This window comes from Poecilia reticulata, chromosome 2, assembly GCF_904066995.2.
Source record: "Poecilia reticulata chromosome 2, P_reticulata-male-v2, whole genome shotgun sequence".
NCBI classification, from domain to species: domain Eukaryota; kingdom Metazoa; phylum Chordata; class Actinopteri; order Cyprinodontiformes; family Poeciliidae; genus Poecilia; species Poecilia reticulata.
Genome location: NC_088831.1, coordinates 20,689,320 through 20,707,446, shown reverse-complemented (window position 1 = coordinate 20,707,446; position 18,127 = coordinate 20,689,320). Strand labels below are relative to the sequence as shown.

At 39.7% G+C, this 18,127-nt stretch overlaps 2 protein-coding genes across 4 annotated transcripts; both read right to left on the bottom strand.

The window, feature by feature from the left end:
• Positions 1-362: 362 nt before the first annotated feature.
• LOC103478061 (uncharacterized) lies at positions 363-8,548 on the bottom strand. Of its 2 annotated transcripts, none has more exons than XM_008431543.3 (2): positions 8,166-8,548; positions 363-5,868 (listed from the first exon to the last, which is right to left on the bottom strand). In XM_008431543.3, exons 1-2 carry the CDS (start codon positions 8,341-8,343, stop codon positions 4,526-4,528), a joined length of 1,521 nt encoding a protein of 506 aa, XP_008429765.2. In that variant the 5' UTR covers positions 8,344-8,548; the 3' UTR covers positions 363-4,525. The 2 variants fall into 2 exon arrangements, with proteins under 2 accessions (XP_008429765.2, XP_008429774.2); XM_008431552.3 differs by having other exon boundaries at positions 363-5,796; positions 8,166-8,545.
• Positions 8,549-9,740: 1,192 nt separating this feature from the next.
• On the bottom strand, positions 9,741-16,783 carry ska3 (spindle and kinetochore associated complex subunit 3). Of its 2 annotated transcripts, XM_008431531.3 has the most exons (11): positions 16,470-16,783; positions 16,302-16,363; positions 14,573-14,744; positions 14,033-14,459; positions 13,197-13,252; positions 12,666-12,859; positions 12,366-12,569; positions 11,623-11,811; positions 11,412-11,485; positions 10,352-10,485; positions 9,741-10,118 (listed from the first exon to the last, which is right to left on the bottom strand). In XM_008431531.3, exons 1-11 carry the CDS (start codon positions 16,585-16,587, stop codon positions 9,961-9,963), a joined length of 1,788 nt encoding a protein of 595 aa, XP_008429753.1. In that variant the 5' UTR covers positions 16,588-16,783; the 3' UTR covers positions 9,741-9,960. The 2 variants fall into 2 exon arrangements, with proteins under 2 accessions (XP_008429753.1, XP_081456249.1); XM_081600123.1 differs by lacking the exons at positions 16,302-16,363; positions 16,470-16,783 and adding an exon at positions 16,058-16,254.
• Between the last annotated feature and the right edge of the window lie 1,344 nt (positions 16,784-18,127).

Here is an 18,127-nt window from a genome sequence, read left to right as displayed (position 1 = left end):
ACTGCCAGCATCTACAGAATAATATCAGGACAGAAGTGGGAGTCTTCAGGTTTCTTTATGAAAGCCTCCATTTAGTTTTAAATTAAGCGTTGGAGTGAGCCTTCTTCATTTTTTCCTATCTGACCGCACATACTCGAGGTGGAGCCTCCACGAGCATTTGTTTTCTCTTTCATAAATTAAAAGAAATCCATACATTACTCAGTCACTCCACTTCGGCCACAGAGGGAATATTTACCAATCTGTCAGAGACAACACGACTCTGAGAAATCCACGCCTCTTCAACCTATTTTTGTTTCACCAAACACAGATGAGGAGCACAAACGCACTTCTAAAATAAAAACGCAGTTTTCAAAAGGCAGATACAGAGTTGTGCCAAACTTTAATTTCCAGTCACGGAGGCCACATCACAGGAGTCAGGGTGAAACTTTAAACTTTAACAAGGAAGCACATAAAGTCAGAACAGAAAGGGTACAGGATGAACATGTTCAATTCGATTGGAAAAGCTCCTTTTATTTTGAAACTAGCTCATCAGGAAAGAATGGTGTTTCTAGGAACTATAACCCCCCTTTACAGAAACCTAATGAAAACTGGTCTTACAAGTGTGTGACAGACTTTCCCCAGTATCTCCCTCTTGAGCAGACAGCCCGAGGTGCACAGATGTGAGCGGATGCACTCTGAGCCCAAAACTGCTTCTGCCTACGAACTTCCACCTGCTGAAACTCAGCAACTGGACCGAGTTAGCCAGAGTTTCCCTGGGTGAAAAATCTTTCCAAATCCACTTTAAGACCTGATTTCCAGACGTTTTCCAACAGGAATGACCAAAAATAAACTCTGTGTCTAGTCAACCAAGTGGATTACGCACACATTGCTTTAGTGGACAACAAGAAATGTAATTTACGAATGAATGCCAGAGTTGAGCAAATGTCTAAAAAGGGTACAAAGCTAGCTATGCAACACTAGCTATTTGTAGAAAACAATGATCTGCAACATCTTCACAAACTAAGGCACAAGAAATGCAAGAAATTGTTTTTTTTATATTAGGTACCATGAAGAGCAGGTCTTCCTACCACATGTCTCAACTGAACTACTCAACAGTAACTAATGTGCGCGGCCCGAACCAGCTAGTTACGGCTAATTATTGGATAACGCTGTGGTTAAAACCTTTGAGAATTCATTTCACATGCATTCCCTGCTGAAGTTCATGTGCTTGGCAGAAGAAAAAATAACATAGTTCATCCTCATCAAAATATCCTTTGTCAAATTACAGTATACCACAAAAAAAACAACAACAACCATACAGCTAAAATAAAACAAGACAATAAAATTGATATTTGGGCAGATAATTTACACAAAAGGAAGGACGACATTTAATTTACTTTTTTAATGCAGTCTGACTGCAGGAATTAAAGTACGGACAACACGTTTCAGAGCAGAGTGCTTTGTTCTGCTCCCCGAATTATAGTGTACAACCAAAGCAAATCAGAAATAAAGAAAAATGTCCCTCATTGCCTTCACAGGACTCAAATATGTAACTTTACTAAGCCAGTATCATCGTTAAAACCTTATGTTCTGGTCTAGCTTAACTTCTGCAAAGGAGGACTGTCCAAAAAAAAAAAAAAAGTCCTTTCAGAGTTGAACTGAAAATGGTCAAAGGAAGCTGTCAATCATGCATGCGAATGTGCTGTTATGTTACAGCGTGGAGCCTGTCACAAATGCTAAGGCTAGTTAGCATGTCCACCGAAAACGGTGGATAAACAGTTTTCCTGGAACTGTGAGCGTTTTCTCCGCTTTAGCACATTTAGCAGCGCGTTCACAAGCTTCACTGACAGCACTAAGACGCTCTCCCCCCTGGCTCTGATTGGTTGTTTTTGACCGGAAATAGTGTTATTTCTTCAGAGGGCAACAGTAGCTCAGGGAGGAGGTGGGGGAGTCTGACTTTTTCCACAGATCGTCTCACACCTCAACATTGCGAGTTTTTAAAAATGAGTAAAAATTTAAATAAAATACACTCTTTTTTTTCCAAATAAAAATTACATACTGCAGCTTTAAAGTAGTTTCCAACCTAACGACAAGAAAAATAACTGATTTAAAAAGAAAAGAGACAGGTAATTTTAGTGTCATTCTGCTGTGGAAATTCAAACAAACAGAACAAAAAAACACTTGGATTTGTAATTAAATCCATTTTCGAAGGAGAGTCTGTTGATGGGACAACTATTACGGTTTCACTCCACAAACTCACCCTCTGTGAAAACAGTGGGGAGCAAAAGGAAGTCACTGTTTGAAAGAAGCAACAAGAAATGTAAAATAAAATGTAACGGTACAAAGTATGAACACTTTTGAAAGGCACTGTAGGCCAGAGGGTGATTTTAGTTTGTGCCCATCATTCCTAGAGGGAAGCTCTCCGTTGTTACAAAACTGACCTGCCAGTATGAGTGAAAATGCTGAGATAAGCACAAGTAGACACAGAAACAACATCAGCTGAGGCTACACTTTTCCAAAGAAGGACCACACACATGCTGGACATTAAAAGTGTGCTGTAAATCTGCACCGAGTTCTCTCGTCTTTTCCAGTGTTGCGCTCAGTAAGGCGATAACCATGTGGTCTAATCGATACACGTTACTCTCCGCAGCAGCGAGCGACTACGATGAGTCGTCTATTACAACCTTGACGGAAGATATCACGGCTTCACCGCACCAACACAAACATCTACAGCAAGATGACATGCCTAAAACCATTTAAAAAGGGATCAGTTGCATTTCAGTTTGTTACAGATATGAAAATGACATCGATACTTTTATAGCTAGGAGAGTAAACCGTTTCACACTCATGACAATCTGTTAAAAAATAAATTTTCAATTAAAGCTACTTAGAAAAATCTGGAATTAAAACGCTACCTCCATCACAAATAGTCGTGTGAAATGTGTGTCTGTCAGCTTTAACAAACTGATCTCGAGATGAACACAAGAGGTGGAAGACTACAAGCAAAATATAGAGTGAAGACTTGCTGCATTTAGTAAAAAAGAGAAAAAAATTTAAATGTTTGCAATGCAGAATATTAATCACTTATTTGTGCTCCTCATGGAGTAAAACTGGAGGCTAATATTAGCTGGCTAAATAGCTGGACTTTGTCACATTCCTCTAGACTAGTAGAGGAATGTTTTTGGACCAATCAGGAGTCAGCTATTAAAGCTAGAAATTAGAGATCAAAATCTGGACAAAACCTGAACCTTCAGAGACACATAAAGACAGTTACGAAGTCAGTCTTCCATCACACAAAGGACTTTTCTTGGGTTTAAGGACTAATGATATAATAGAAATTCATCCGTGTTTATTTTTAGTCGAATTGATGTGTGAAAGTGTCTTCAGGCTTGTCGCAATAAGCAATAAATCAAGCTCAATAATTTGCAATTGCAGGATTGTTTTTCTCCTGTCCCTTTCAACAAAAGGCTTCAGTGAAGGGCAATTCTGTTTACAGGGACTTCATAATCCATTTTATTTGTTGTTTTGTTAATTTATTTTGGATATTTAAAATGTCTTCTAGTTCCAGTGTAAAATTTAAAAACTTGTTCATCTTTGACAGGGTGTGCTTGCATTATTATGTCTTTGCTTTTACATTACGTGAAAATGCTCTCATAGCAACATTATTATTGTTTAACGCAGTAACTTCTGGGACAATTTATCGTCCAGCAAAATGTGTTATTGAAACAGGCCTACGTTTCCAAACAGGCCTGCATAAAAACCCTCAGCCCAGCTCTAAAGTCCCTACACCTGCTCCCTGTAGCTCAGACAACAGACTTTAAGATACTCTTGTTAGTTATGAATCATTCAATGCATTAGCACCAAAATACAACTGCTGTTGTGTCAACCTTCAAGACCACTCAGGTCTTCTGGTTCAAGTGAAAATCCAGATTAATAATAATTGGAAAAACTTAGATTATCTGAAGTCTGTACAGCAGTTTTTAAGACAATGATTTCTCATGTTGGTATTTGAAAAATGTAATCCTTTCATCATGTAAAGCACCGTGCATTACCCTGTGGCTGAAATGTGCTACACCAAAGAAGTTGACCCGTGTTCTTTTAATTACGGTTTTCTCTAGTTTTCATCACATAACTTTCATAGGAGCCAACGGTGTGTCTTGCAAACAAAAAACATAAACAGTAGTGATGTTGTGCCAAAGCAGGGAAAGAAGGGATGACTTCACTCCTGGCTCCGCCCACTCCTGAGCCTTGTGTGGCATTTTATTAAAGGGACTTTAAACTGTATGAAATGCATGAAAGTGGCACCGTTTGAAAAACAGAACCCATGCGGACCACCTCCACTCGCCAAACTAGAGTTTCCGTTCTTCAACTTAACATGTCAGCAAATGTTAGAGCCAAGATCAAGAATAATCCTTATAATCAGGAGTGACTGAACTGGGATTTGGTGAAAATGAATGTAATTTTCCTACTAGTCACATGACAGGAAGTCTGAAACAGTCAAAGGTTAGGAGAGCAGCATTAAGTAGTGCATTGCTTTCTGTACGAGTCACTCGAGCGGAGCAGCAGAGATACACAGGTTGTTTAAGGCACAAGCGACTTGCACAATCTTATCAAAGGTTGAGAGGTTGGACGTGCGCTCGCAGGCGGTGCTGAAGGGGCTCTCCACGGGGCCTGTGAGCATAGTGTACCTCTGCTTTACCATGGAGATCACCCTCTCCACGTGCCTCTGCACGACCACCGTCTCGGACTCGGCGTCGGGCCCCGCCGAGCCCTCCGATCTCGCTTCACCTTTGCTGGCGATTTTGAACAGAGCCCCGCGGGCGGCCACGGAGTCTGCGATGTCCAGGTCGCGGCAGGCCAGCACGACGTCGCCTGGGAGAAGCTTGCACAGAAACCCACAACCCTCGGCCAGGCTCTTGTCGCTGGCGCTGCCCGGAGCGCCCCGCGACACGAAAGTCACGACGCCTTGCGGAGCCACACCGATCAGATACTTCAACGAGCCATCACTCTGCGCCATTCCCTCAGCGCGAGGAAGTGTCGTCTCTTGTCGTCCGTGCTCAGTTCCCGTCGACGCCGGCTCCTCGAGGGGTACAGTGAAGCAGTCTACGATGACGGCGCAGTCTGGGTGCGTTGCGCGCAAAGCAGTGGGCAGGTTTTTCCGGAGCTCTGCTCTGGACGGCCAGAAGACGGCGGTCGGCACCAGAGTGGAGGACATGATGTTGACCATGCGGTGTACTGTTTTGGCCACTGTGCCGACTTTCACCCCGAAGCGGTAGCCCAGGTCTTGATTGCGGAGGTCCAGCCGCAGGCGCATGAGGGTCAGCAGGAGCTGCTGGAACTTTGACAGCTTTGTGTTTTTCATCCCGTCCATGTGCGGCGCCAGCAGCCACATCACGGTCTCTAAGACGAAGTAGTTGGGCAAACCGGTGTAGAACTTGACCTTTTCCGCGTCGTTCCTGAAGGCGTTCTCGGACAGAGCCATTTTCTCCACGGACTCCCGGAGCGCCCGGTTCTCCTTCTTCAGTGCTTTCAAGATGTCGTCAAAGTTTACGGATATTTCAGACATCTGGGCAAACTTTCCTTTCTTCCTGTCTCTCTTGGAGGCTTCGTCGTGCTCCTCGTCCTCATCGGTGCTGAAGGAAGAAGACCCGCTTTTTTCTACAGCAGCCTCCGGCGCCTCCTTTTCGTGACGCCTGCCTTGGCTCGGCCCGTCCACCACAGAGCTGCCCTGGCCCTGGAGGAACAACAGGGCATTGGCGGCTTCGACCCGCGCCTCCTGCTTGTCCAGGATCTCCAAGGCACCTGGCTCCTTCATGTCTGGGAAGAAGGGAACTGGTGTGAACACAGAAGGAACATAATCGGGCGAATGTGGATTCTTGACTTGTTTACCTGGATGTGGACAGTCAGAAGATGGTTAAAAAGTTTTTAAAAATATGTCTACCACATTTGTAAGGAAACTATAAAAAAAAAAAACTTAAAATAAAAACATCTTTAATTGCTTTAATATAAATCTGCACTAAAAATGCATCTTTCTGTTAGAATAAGAGTTTTTAAAAGGATTATTATGTATTTTCCAGGTATATAATGACATTTTTTAAAAGCATAATCAGATAACAATATTACCTTCAGTTGTTATGAAAGTACTATATATATATATGCATTTTCATAACTCTGATATATATTGACTTATTTCTTTTAAGTCAAATATGACTTGAAAGAAATTTTACTTCCTAGCTTAACACCTTGAAATTGGGTCTCTGTCTCTTTAAAAACTCCTGCTCTTAGTGAAACTCCACCTTTAGGAAGTCATCGCAACATGCTTTCTCTATTAACCCATTAACAACGTTTTTACCAGCGTTTCACTGAGAAGCAGCTCGTATAAAGAGCTCAGCTTATGCGCAGATCCACCAGGTGTTTGCTAATTGCTGCTGGCTAGTCTGAAGGAGCTGAGCTCCACCAGGTGTTTGCTAATTGCTCTAGCTAGTTATTAGGAGCTGAGTGGGGGAGTCGTGAGGGACGCCTGCTCTGTAATGTGGAAGCTTGGAAACTACAGTTCTGAGGAGGAGCTTGGACTCGAAGGTGGCGCTAGGCCCATCCAGACATTTTGCACAGCTGAATGGCTGCCATGGAGATTAAAAGATTTCTCAAACATACATGAAAGAATCAAGGCAATGCTCTCTGAATGTTTTTGATGAGGGAATAACATTATAACATGTAAAGCTGGAAAAAATTTATTTTATATCACTCGGCTTCTTTGCATAAGTTGAATATGTTGTTAACTGGAAACCAGAGAGTCATATTCTACATCAGTGGTGCTTAGGTGTAATATAAAGCTAAAAAAAGGTCAATTTTACATAATCCTGCCCCTTTAATTGTTTTTTTAATGCAATTTAGAAGCCAGATCATTGTCCTATAAAAAACAGAGAAGCTGAACAGCAGTTTTTCCCCTCTTTTTCTTTAGCAGAGCTGCTAAAGGCTATTTCAACCCCTGCTCTGCTGAGGGTGCTTTATAACTGCATGGTATGCACACTGCAAAGAGGCAAGAGACCAAACACTTCCCTAGAGGAATTAAAACATCCCAGAAATTCATTGGACTCCACAAGCTCATCCTGGTGAGAATCCTTTACAGACGCTGCCTCTGCAAAGCAGCACAGCTCTCTCATCAGTTGTTCTCTCTGCTGCCATCTGGGAGGCGACTCAATACCAGCAAACATTTTCAGCTCTGACAGCCCTGTCTCAACATGGCTACTACTTTGAGCAATACTTATTGTTGGTTTCCTGTTTTTGTTAATCAACAGAATAATTTTTGTCCAAGTCTTTAAAACAGCAAAATAAATAACTGTTTCCAGTTAAGTGAATTAAAGATCAATAATGCAGCAATAAGAATGTGTCATTCATTTTCTGTTGGATTGAAAACTTTATCCACCAAAGAACTGGCAACATATTTTTTTTTTTTCCTACAATATGTTCCTCAGAAAATGAGTAATTGGAGAAACGCTGTCGCAAGACAGACTTTCAGAAAGAGCAGGAGCTTCTTAAAGAGACAGACTCAAAGATGCAGTTCTTTTAAGTCATGTTTAATATATACAGCATTTTTTATAACAACTGGAAAGAACAAAATTACTTAATTGTGCTATTAAATGGTATTATCTGCCCAGAAAATGCACAATGCTGCCGCTTTAAAAGTGGAAAATGTGTGTGTGTAGGTTATTCTTGCTTTGGACATTTTAGTCCAGTTGTCATTAATTCAGGACAGTTACATTTTGTAATACAATCTGATTTTCTTATTTTAGAAACCTTTTTTGTTCTAAATATAAAATAGAAATAGTTATGTTTCATAGATTTTAAATGTTTTGGCACAATTGGAATTTCATACTGCAAGAAGAAAAAAGAAACGCATTTTTATAACACTGAAAACCAGGCCTCAAAAATTCATCTCGATGAAATTTAAAGTAAAATCCTGTGGCATGTAAACTACTCGGACTATACGCAGAGTTTAACCCGAACTTTTTCCTCTTTACGGTTTGTAAACAAGCCTGGTAAAGGTCCTCCTTTTCCCTTGTGCTAACTTCTGTATCTCGCACTGTAAGCTAGCAGCTATCATCACAACATACAGAGTGTCAAAACCCTCGGATAAAACTCCCATTCCTAGTCCACCTCCCTAAAGAGTTGCGTTGCATCCGTACCTGAGATGAAGTGGGTACTGCACAACCGGCTGCCGTCGTTCGGTACCCAGCCCGCTCGGTTCACCGCAGCCACCCAGCGCTGCTTCCTCTCTGGGTCCCGTGGGAAGCGGTAGAACGACAGTGTGGTGCCTGGTGTCCGTCGGTTCTTACAACCTGCCACCACACATGTGTGAACCATAGTAAGGCCACGGTGAGGCGTGGAGGTGGCCGCTGCTGCCTGCTGGCTGTTTTGACTCCCAAAATGGTGACCGACGGGAGGATGCGTAGTAAAAAGAAAACTACAGTTCCGTTAACAGCGTTAGTTTGCAGTCCTCGATGTGATTGGATAATCCCAGGGCGACGTCACTGCAACTTGATCTCGACTCGTGCGCAGCAATCCACACAGACGCCATAATTTGCTGAATTTATTGTGTTTTCTTGAGAGATTTTACATGTTAATTTTTAATAGTGGAACTTTTTTAGTTTGGTGATCAAACACACTATTTACATTCTGGTTTATTACGTTTTTAGCAAAAAAAATATACAAGCAAAAATATAAAATAAACTCATCTATTTTATGTTGTTTTGGGAAAATATAGTTATGCAAATACGATCTGAAGAGTTTGTATTTCCCGAACTCTATATCTAGAACTATCACGACTAGATTAGTTTTCTGAAGGATATTTTTGTAGTTCACTTGCAGGTTTTTATGCAATATCTGCATAGTATATCTAAAACAGAAGGGCTTTTAAAGGTAATTTATTTATGTTTTATAGATTCAAACTATGTACATTATAATTTAAGTGGGCTATCCATCTTTCTTCCATCTTCCAATTTTATGAAAGTTGGCCTTTTTCAAAAAAATTTAGCTTTTCCCTCCAACATTAAAATACATGTACAAAAATCTAAAAATAGTATTACAGTTTATCTTAATTCACACAGCTTTCAAAATAAAACTTTTAATTTAGCACAAATTAATAAAATCTCTCTTTTGTAGCTGCTCTTTTATAGCAGGCTTAAAATGCTGACGAAATACATTTAACTTTTACAAACTGAATAATTTAATAATTTATGTATGAATACTTTGGAAGAGATACCGATGCATGGTCATCTGGATCATCTAATTATTTGTTTGCTGCACTTTTTTTTTAATCTCCTTACACCAGAAGCCTTTCATCCCTGGAGATTATATAACATACCGGCAGGAAGGCCATCAAATATGCCCAATTTATCAACCTTACCACATCCCAAGCAAAACCAAGATTTTATTTTTGTAATCAACTTGGCTATGAAAATATGATGTAAAATCTTTAAAAATCCCCAACATTTAAAAAGTGTTGGCTTTTTAAGTCTTCTTCTCTGAATCAGAGTAATAAATCTGAAGAATCTAATTTACTTTGTTCACAGTGAGGGATGAAAGCTAAAGTTTTAAAAACTTACAAAACAAAAGTTGTATATTCACCACCACTAATTAAAATAATAAAAAAATAAACAATAAAATATAGATTTTAAGTTTATGTTTGCCATTTTTAAACCATTATTCGTAATAATCCGTATTTACATATTTCTATTATCAGTCTGAGGAGCTCATACAGGTGACTTTACAATAAGCAGCCTATATTTATTAAACATTTAATCATCCAACTGAAGCATTTTCATCATGAATACATCTATTTACAAAAAAAAAAGATGTGCAAAAAGCTACTAAACTTGCCATTTCAGCTGTTTGGGACTCCACTTCTACATTGTAGAGAACAGGAGTTGTTATATCCCTCAGTAAGGTCTACACCATCAGCTGACCAGCGCCTCGCCGTTTTTAGTTGCCCGTAATCAGTTTGTACACGGCGGCTTCCAGAACCCCGTCCACCTGCTTCAGCCTCTGGAGCTCCGTCAGACACAGGACGTACACAGGAGCCTTGGTTCCCACACTGATGATCCTCCTCAGATCGTCCATCGTGAATTCCTTCGTTTCTCCTGCAGAGGGCGCCAAAGAAAAGAGCGCTGAAAAGGACGCCTTATTTCGCTTTCCTAAAACTATAGCTTGCAGCTAATACAAAAAGCTGTTAGCATCTGTATCCGTGGAGTTTTTAGGTTTCACTGGCTGACAACTATGCAGCCATTTTGACTTCTAAGTTTGTTTCATTTCCGAATTAAAACGCAACGCGTGGACATGCGTTCTGCAAGGATACGTTTTCTTTCCTGCTCACCGTGGTGTGCCGTAAATCTGTTGATGTTTTGGACAGCCTGGTTAAGATTGCTGAGAGTCATCAGCCTCAGGTAGGAGGGCAAAGACTGAAACTCGCTCTGTGAAACCAAAGAAAGACCCTTTGCAGGAGGAGCACTGGAGGAAAGAAATAAAGAAATCATCAGAAATTAGTAACTGAAAAAGAAAAACATCTGCCAACGCTGTCACAATGAAATAAAACATACAATACTATATTCTAGAGAAAGAAAGAAGACACTCAAGGAATGCGATTCCTATATTTTTCTAAGAGTTTCAGGTGATATTTGCACCTATATTTATATTAAATTATATTTAGCACCTGAATAAAATTGTAGCTAGATAATTAGCAGCATTACAATATGCTCGATACCAAGAGTATAATGTTGGAAAGAGAAGAATTTAATGTGTGTTGAATAAACTAACAATAACGCAAATTTAACAATGGATATATTTAAATAAAAGCAACCTAATTTAAAATGTTAATTTGTTTTAAAACCTGTCAGACAGATTTAAAGAAGAAAAAGCAAATGAGGTGGATTAGCAGAGCTCACGACATCCATCTTCTTCAGTCAGAAGCCTCTTCAGATTTGAAGCTACACTGACTGCTAGCAGAAATCTTTCCTGTCAATAACCATTAACCTCTAAAGTATTTCAAGATACTTTGATGTTATGAGTTATAACAGCATTTATTTGTCCCTTAGGGTTAAAAAATAAATTTTTAAATTGAATTCACATCTGTGTAAAAAAAAAAGATAAAAATTGATTATTACATACTTTTTAATTCATAAACTAAACAACTTCAAGTGACTTGGAGTTCATCTGTCATGCAGTTTTTTTTATTGCTGCACCTAGATATTTCAGATACAAAACGCAATGAGACAGAAAACCGCAGCAAATCCAAACTCAGATTTTCAAATGATGATCTCATCACCCAAATGACAAAGCAACCCGCGTTCCTTCGCTAAAGTCATGAATTCACTGTAATCACTTCAACAGAACCTGTTTGACAAAAAAAAATAATAAAAAAAACTCTTAAGCAGCACCTGTGTTTCTTTGAGCTGACAGATGAGGCAGTAGGTGCAGAAGCTGATTTCTTTGTTTGAACCTGCGATACAAGCTGCAAAATGAAACAAAAGTAGGTTAGAAAGACTCAATTTATTGTCCAATAAATTTACTAGAAGAAAAAACAAACAAACAAACAAAAGAAAAACAGAATAACTTGTCAATCTTAGCAGAAAACAAAACGACTCCTACTTTACATATATCTTGTGTAACCGAGCTGAGGTCTGGCATCTCGGGGGTGCTGGGCTCCTGGTAGCTCATCCTGACGCGAGGCGTTCCAAAGCTGAACTCCTGGGTGGGTCCGTCCAGGTCCAGTCTGTTCACGCCGGTGTCCTCGCCCACTTTCTCATGCTCCCCAGCATTCGGCATCCGGCCCTTCTTCTGCAGGTCGGCACCGGCAAATTAAACCAGACGAGTTCATTTCTGTACAAGTCGTTCTGTTGGTGAAGCTTGAATACAATTTATAATTCTTCTTTCTTTTTTTGCATGTAGAGTGATATAATACGGGATTATAGAGTTCTGTTCAGCTAGCTTTCCAACATGAAGGCAGCCACAGGTCGTTTTTGTGCAAGACCGATGGCGCAAAGTCACAACACAAAGTAGCACATATTGAGAAAATAGAAGAAAAATGGTGTATTATTTGCCTCCTACAAATAAAAAGCATAATGTGAATTTGTATTCACAAAACCATCCTCTGATATCCTCAAATAAAATATATTGCCTTCAGGATGAGCCCAAGTACTAAACAGATGTAATGAAGTAATGTTCATTCCATCAACTAAAAACAAATAAATAAAAATCAAATATTAAGGCACGACCTACCTAGAGATAATCCTCTATCAAAGTATAGAAAAGCAACAAAACGACTTGCTGCTCTGACCGCAGTGACACTTTTTTGATAACCTACTGAGAAAACATTATTATTCAGGTCTTACGGTCTGAAGGGAATTCCCCAAAAAAGACTCCAAGTTGGGCATCTCTGGAATCTCCTTTTCCTCCACGCCAAAGAAGTTCACTTCTGGCACATTGTACTCCCAGGTGGGCTTGGAGTCGCTCGCTTCATTACAGGGAGACGTTTGAAGCTTGAAGATGTTACGATCCCCGTCACCCTGCAAGCTGATTGGCTCGGGCTCTGCTGTCTGGAAACATTACAACAAAAAAAAAAAAAAAACCCATACAATCAAAAACAGAGTGGAGGTAAGAGAACGCTCCCGAAGCAAGAAATGTTCTTGTACCTTCTTGCAGCTGACCAGGCGGTTCACGTGTGGAGTTTCAAAAGCAGGCACCTCGGGGGTCGCTGGCGAGTTTCCACGGCGACAGGGGGACTGTGGGTCTCCTGTTTCTTGCGATGGCAGGTGACCGTTTGGCTTTTTTATCTTGAAACCTGGGGTGCAAATTACAGGCGGCTCCGGAGACTCTAAATTGTCAACTGAACACAAAATAGATAACATCATAAGTAGGGCTGAAAATATTGATTAATTTGAGTAATTCATCCTATCAATCATTCTGACAATTAATCGGATAAAAAAATAAAACAATTGCCACATTCCACAAATTTTTATTTAACTTTTTTATTTAGGCCTTTTTCATACAATATTAGAAAGATTTTTAGAAGATACAAGTAAACATAATTTTATTCATTTTTAAATAAGAAAGTAAACAGTTTAATTGCCTAAAATGTAACAAGAGCGCTGCAGGGTTTCGTTAATCAGAAACACATAGCAGAGAATAACACCAGCAGTGGAGCACAGAGGAAACTTTCATACCTTTGGTCTGCAAACTCTCCATCACCTCGTTAATTGATGGGATATCTGGTGAAGGTCTGTAGAGGAAAAACACACATGTAGCTCCGAAACTAATACAGTGACTTTGAAAATATCACTCCTGCATTTAAAACTATATACTTAATAGTAATTTCACGTGGTAGACCAAGACAAATCAGTGCAAAGAATTTCATTCAAAATGTCAACATGCTCTGTGAGGCGGAAGGCGGGTATCTGCAGCTCTGAGGAGGAGCTTCGTTCTCAAAGGCGGGGCTAGGTCCACCTGGGTGTTTTGCACAGCTGAATGGTTGCCATGGGAGATGAAAGGATTTCTCAAACATGCATGACAGAATCAAGGCAATGTTCCAGGTATGTTTTTGATGAGGGGATAACTTTATAACATGATGTAAAGCTCAAAAAAGTCAATTTTGCAAAATGTAAAAAGGGGCAAGATTATCACATCAGACTAGCCATTAGCAGTTAGTAAACACCTGGTGAAACTGCTGAACTCATAATAGGAGCCACTTCTCAGAGCAACGCTGGTAAAAACGTTATTAAAGAGTTAAAAGAGGAGCCATGTTGTGATCACGTTCTTTCAGAAAGAGCAGGAGCTTTTAAAGAGACAGAGGCCCAATTTTAAGGCATCAAATTATGAAGATAAAATTCTTTTAAGTCATGTTTGAGATATACAGCTTTTTTATAATAACTGAAGGTAACGTAGTTACTTGATTGTGTTATAAAATGGCACTATAATACTGCCCCTTTAAGAGTGCGCAGACACCCTGCTCCTCATCAATCATCATCAGAAGATATTTCTAGCATTATTCAGTTGACTTTACTTGTCAGGCTTTAGATCCTTCTTCCTGAACAGAGCCATGGTGAAGTCATTGTTCAGACACATCGTGTCCTCTGAGATGCCAAAATCACGCATCTGGGGCGTCTGCAGGTCATCGTCGTCCATCCGCAGCGCGCACTTAGGAGTCATGGCCAGAGGCGGTGGCGCGGGCGTACGGAGCGAGGGCTGCGGGAGGTTCAACTCCGGCATGGGAGGAACTTCGGCGCAACACTCTGCTCCACCCAGAGCTCTCTTCATCTGTAACTCAGAGAGACCGAAATCGGAGAGCTTAGGGGTTCGCAACAAGTCGGCGAGGGGATCGGACGCTTTTGGAGGCGGTGTGGGGTTCGTCCCCTCATCCTCCTCCTGGCCTTCGTCTTCTTCGGTCGCCAAGCTGGTTTCATCCTCTTCTGCTTCTTGATCGTTTGGGTCTGATGGATGGGGGGGTGTGTCAATTCAAGTCAAAAGAATCTTACAGGTGTTTCTCCAGATTTGAAACATTTCAAAGACACAATGAAGGAATGAGATATGAATCAATGCTTACTGTTTGGAGTTTTTGCGTCAGATGGAGCTTGGTAACCATATTTTTCCAGGTGTGTCCTGATTGTGTGGATGTCTTTAGAGACCCTCTGCTCCATCACTCTACAGGCCTTAATGAAGCTGCTAACCTCCTCCTCTCGTTGTTTTTGCTCAGCCAACTCTGCTTGCAGCTGCGTCTAAACAAGCACAGACCAGAAGACCCACTGATTTTCATAGATGTAATCCTCCATCCAGGCTGATGACCATCTCCTGCATTCATCTAAATATATTCTATGCAAAAGCAATATGGTTAAAAAGAGAGAATTATGAATGAAAAAAAAAAACACAATCCCAAATTCTTAGGGTTAAGAGGACATAAAAATACACAACTATTATAATTCAACAAGTTTATAAAGATAGCTTGATGTGTAAGGAAATTGGTAAAATGCTGATACAATGTAAGGAGTATATTAACAAATAAATGTTTAAAAATATACAGATAAAAAGAAAAAAAAGTAATATTCACCATAACAAACTAACTTTTAAATGTCGGCAGTTAACATTGAAACATTTTATTCATTCGACTTCATAAAGTTCTGTTATGTCAAATATTAAGACTGTCAAGAATTACACTTTAAAATAACTCTTGATCTGTTAAATGTCAATTTTACCCAACATAAGAGATTTGTGGGGGGTTTTCATTGCTTGGCCGATATGCTGATAGGATTTTTTAGAAGATTTTCCTAACTTAAGAAAAAAAAAGTACCGTAATGGTAATTTTTCTGTTATTTTTGTATATTATAATTTCAAACAAAGGACGATAACAGTTCAGGCACCTACACCGTGGCAACTGAAACAATTTACAAGATGTTTGCACTCCAAGTAAATACAGACTTATATGATTGCTTGTCAGGAATAAAGAGAGTAAATAAGTAAAGTACAGTGATACATTTGTTTTCTTCTCTCTTCCGACGTCAACATGAAAGACTACATTTCTACACTTAAACAGTTTTCTAAAGTGGATTTTCAATTGAAGCAGGAGATGATAACTAAAGGAAGACCAACACGGGAGCTGAACGTTTTGCTTCGAGACAGTTTGACGATATTTAAATGGAGTAGAAAAGACACGCCGAGGATAGACTTGGCTTTGGATGAACGGATATTTTTGTGCAGAATTAGATTAGCGGTGCATGGATTTCATTGATACGTAAAGGTTTTGTTTTTTTTATTAAATGTGCGTTTTGTGGGCTACAGTTAATGTTTAAATAATTAATTACAGTAGAAGCGGTAGGTAATCTACCGCAGCAATTATTTATTAATAAAACATTAAGCCTAAAACGTACTACAACAACAAACTAAATGTTATGTGTGCAAAATTCTTGAATGTTTTTTGGTGTTAAATCCTAAAACATGAAGTGGCATTGTTGTCAGTTGCTATGGCAACGAGTCTGCGTAGCTTGGCGAATACAGATCACTTTGCTGTGGATCAAAGCACGAAATTCATACCTACATTTTTAACGCAGCTATGGATGACATGTAAAAGATTAGTCTTTTTGCCCCCCAGCGTTGTATGCATGCGCGAAATTTCCGTAGGTCCAATAACACGCATGGAGTCATAAGTCAATGCCTCACCAGCAATGAACCTCACCGCACGTCACTGAAACAAAAGTTAGTGGCGTAGGAAGCTGAGCTAGTGTTGTAAATCTGTTGGTTAAAGGCTAGACTCGGGCAGGTGTATCATGCTCCAGGTGTACCTTGAGACTGCTGACGTCGCTGTTCACTTCATGATATGCTCGCATCGCTCGGACGGCAGTGTCTAAAACGAAACAAACCAGTATTAACACATTTGTACATAACGATAAACAACAGAACATGTTTAGGAGTAAACATGTTCAAGCAAAGTATGTTGCTCCCTCTCTCACCGCTGTCACCATCCTCGTTTCTTCGGCCCTCAAAAGCTTGCTGTAGTCTCTCGGTTTCTGCCTCTAAAGTCACCGCCAACTTCCTTAGCTTGGAGAAAAAGTCTCGGGTAGACTCCATTTTGGAATAGGAGTCCAAAGCTACTAAAAGGGATTAAAGCAAAACGTGAAAAATCCGAAAGTGTAGACGACTCGTTTGTTTACCAGCTCTCTCGCTGCTAGAAAACAACTTTTCGATTTTGGCGCCTCTTCCGGCTAAAACGGAAGTGCTTTCTTCTTCTTTTACTAAATGTGTTTATTTCCCTATGTTCGCCCCCTATGCATACTGCATGTCTCTCCATAACTCCAATAAACCGGAAAAAGACATAGTACGTAGATCTCACTGATATCTAATTCAGTGAGAATTTGAGAAAATGGTGGCGGCTTCAATAAATTTGTGAGGTTTTATAATTAAGAAGAACGTTTGTGTATATAAAAAAATTACTAAATAACTTAAAACATATTTCTTATTTTAGAATTAAACCAATAGTGTCTCACGAAAAGGAGTCGAAAACGGACCCCTGTTTGACCTACTTGAAAGCATGAAACCAGAACCACTTTATCACGTCACATGAAAAAAATTACATACATGTTTGCATTAAGATAAGTTTAGGGTAAACATAATTTTAAATTAATTTTATAGGCACCAAATCCCTCTCGATGCTGCAAGGACAAGGGGGTTTAGACAACAGATGGATGAATGTTTTGGTTGTTTTTTATGTTTCTGACATTTTATGTTTAGTGGACTCGTGTCCAATAAAAAAATAAAAAAAAAAAAAAAAACTATGGTACTGTAATTACATTCAGCTGCCAGAAGATGGCGGTGTACAACAGTCAGGATATTCTCTCCACTACAGAATCAGATGACCACTACCCGTCTGCTTCTGTCTCTGACCCAAACAGCCTGACAAATAAATAGTAAATAAACATTTGGGGTGATTTTAATTATCAGACACCAAACAACCAAGAAAAATGGTTCCAGATTTTAAGTTTTGGCGGGTAAACGTTGGTAACAACGGCTACTACTGCCAAAAAAGTTAATTATAAACAGATTCATATCTGTTAAAAATCTTAAGATGACTACTTCAGCATTCATCATGGTTTTCCAAATCATTAGTTAAAATCTATCAAAGATCACATGTGCATTATTTTTACTAGTGTTAGCTGACCAGCATGACCAGTATATATATTGTGATGTCCAAACCAAATAATTTAATTTTTCTTTCTTTTTTTTTTTACTTTCTTCAGTAGAAGCCCATACATACTTCATGACTCAGGCAAATTTTCTATTTTGAATGAAAAACAAACACATACAAACACAATGAAAAACAAACACATAACTGGACAATAGCTTACAAGTCATATGCAAAACCTGTTATTTTATTTATGCTATTTATTTATTTATTTATGCTAAAACTGCTAAGTTTTCTACCTAGCAGTAGAAAACTGTTTTGCTCTACTTGTTTCAGGTGTCGTACCAAAATGTTCCAGCTGTACGTAGAGGACTGCTGGCAGGAAAGGCAGCCGAACGCCCTCCATGTTCCTCTGATTGGTGACGGAGCAAGGTTGGACACAGCTGCAAGCCCAAACACTGGGTGGACAATTGGAGGCGTGCGGTCTCC

Coding starts and splice junctions, on each gene's coding strand:
- LOC103478061 (XM_008431543.3), bottom strand. CDS start 8,343: ATGGTTCACACATGTGTGGTGGCAGGTTGTAAGAACCGACGGACACCA. Junction 5,869..8,165: donor CAGTACCCACTTCATCTCAG/GTACGGATGCAA, acceptor GTCCACATCCAG/GTAAACAAGTCAAGAATCCA.
- ska3 (XM_008431531.3), bottom strand. CDS start 16,587: ATGGAGTCTACCCGAGACTTTTTCTCCAAGCTAAGGAAGTTGGCGGTG. Junction 10,486..11,411: donor GTCAGCTCAAAGAAACACAG/GTGCTGCTTAAG, acceptor TCTTTCCTCCAG/TGCTCCTCCTGCAAAGGGTC. Junction 10,119..10,351: donor CAGATTTACGGCACACCACG/GTGAGCAGGAAA, acceptor CGCCCTCTGCAG/GAGAAACGAAGGAATTCACG.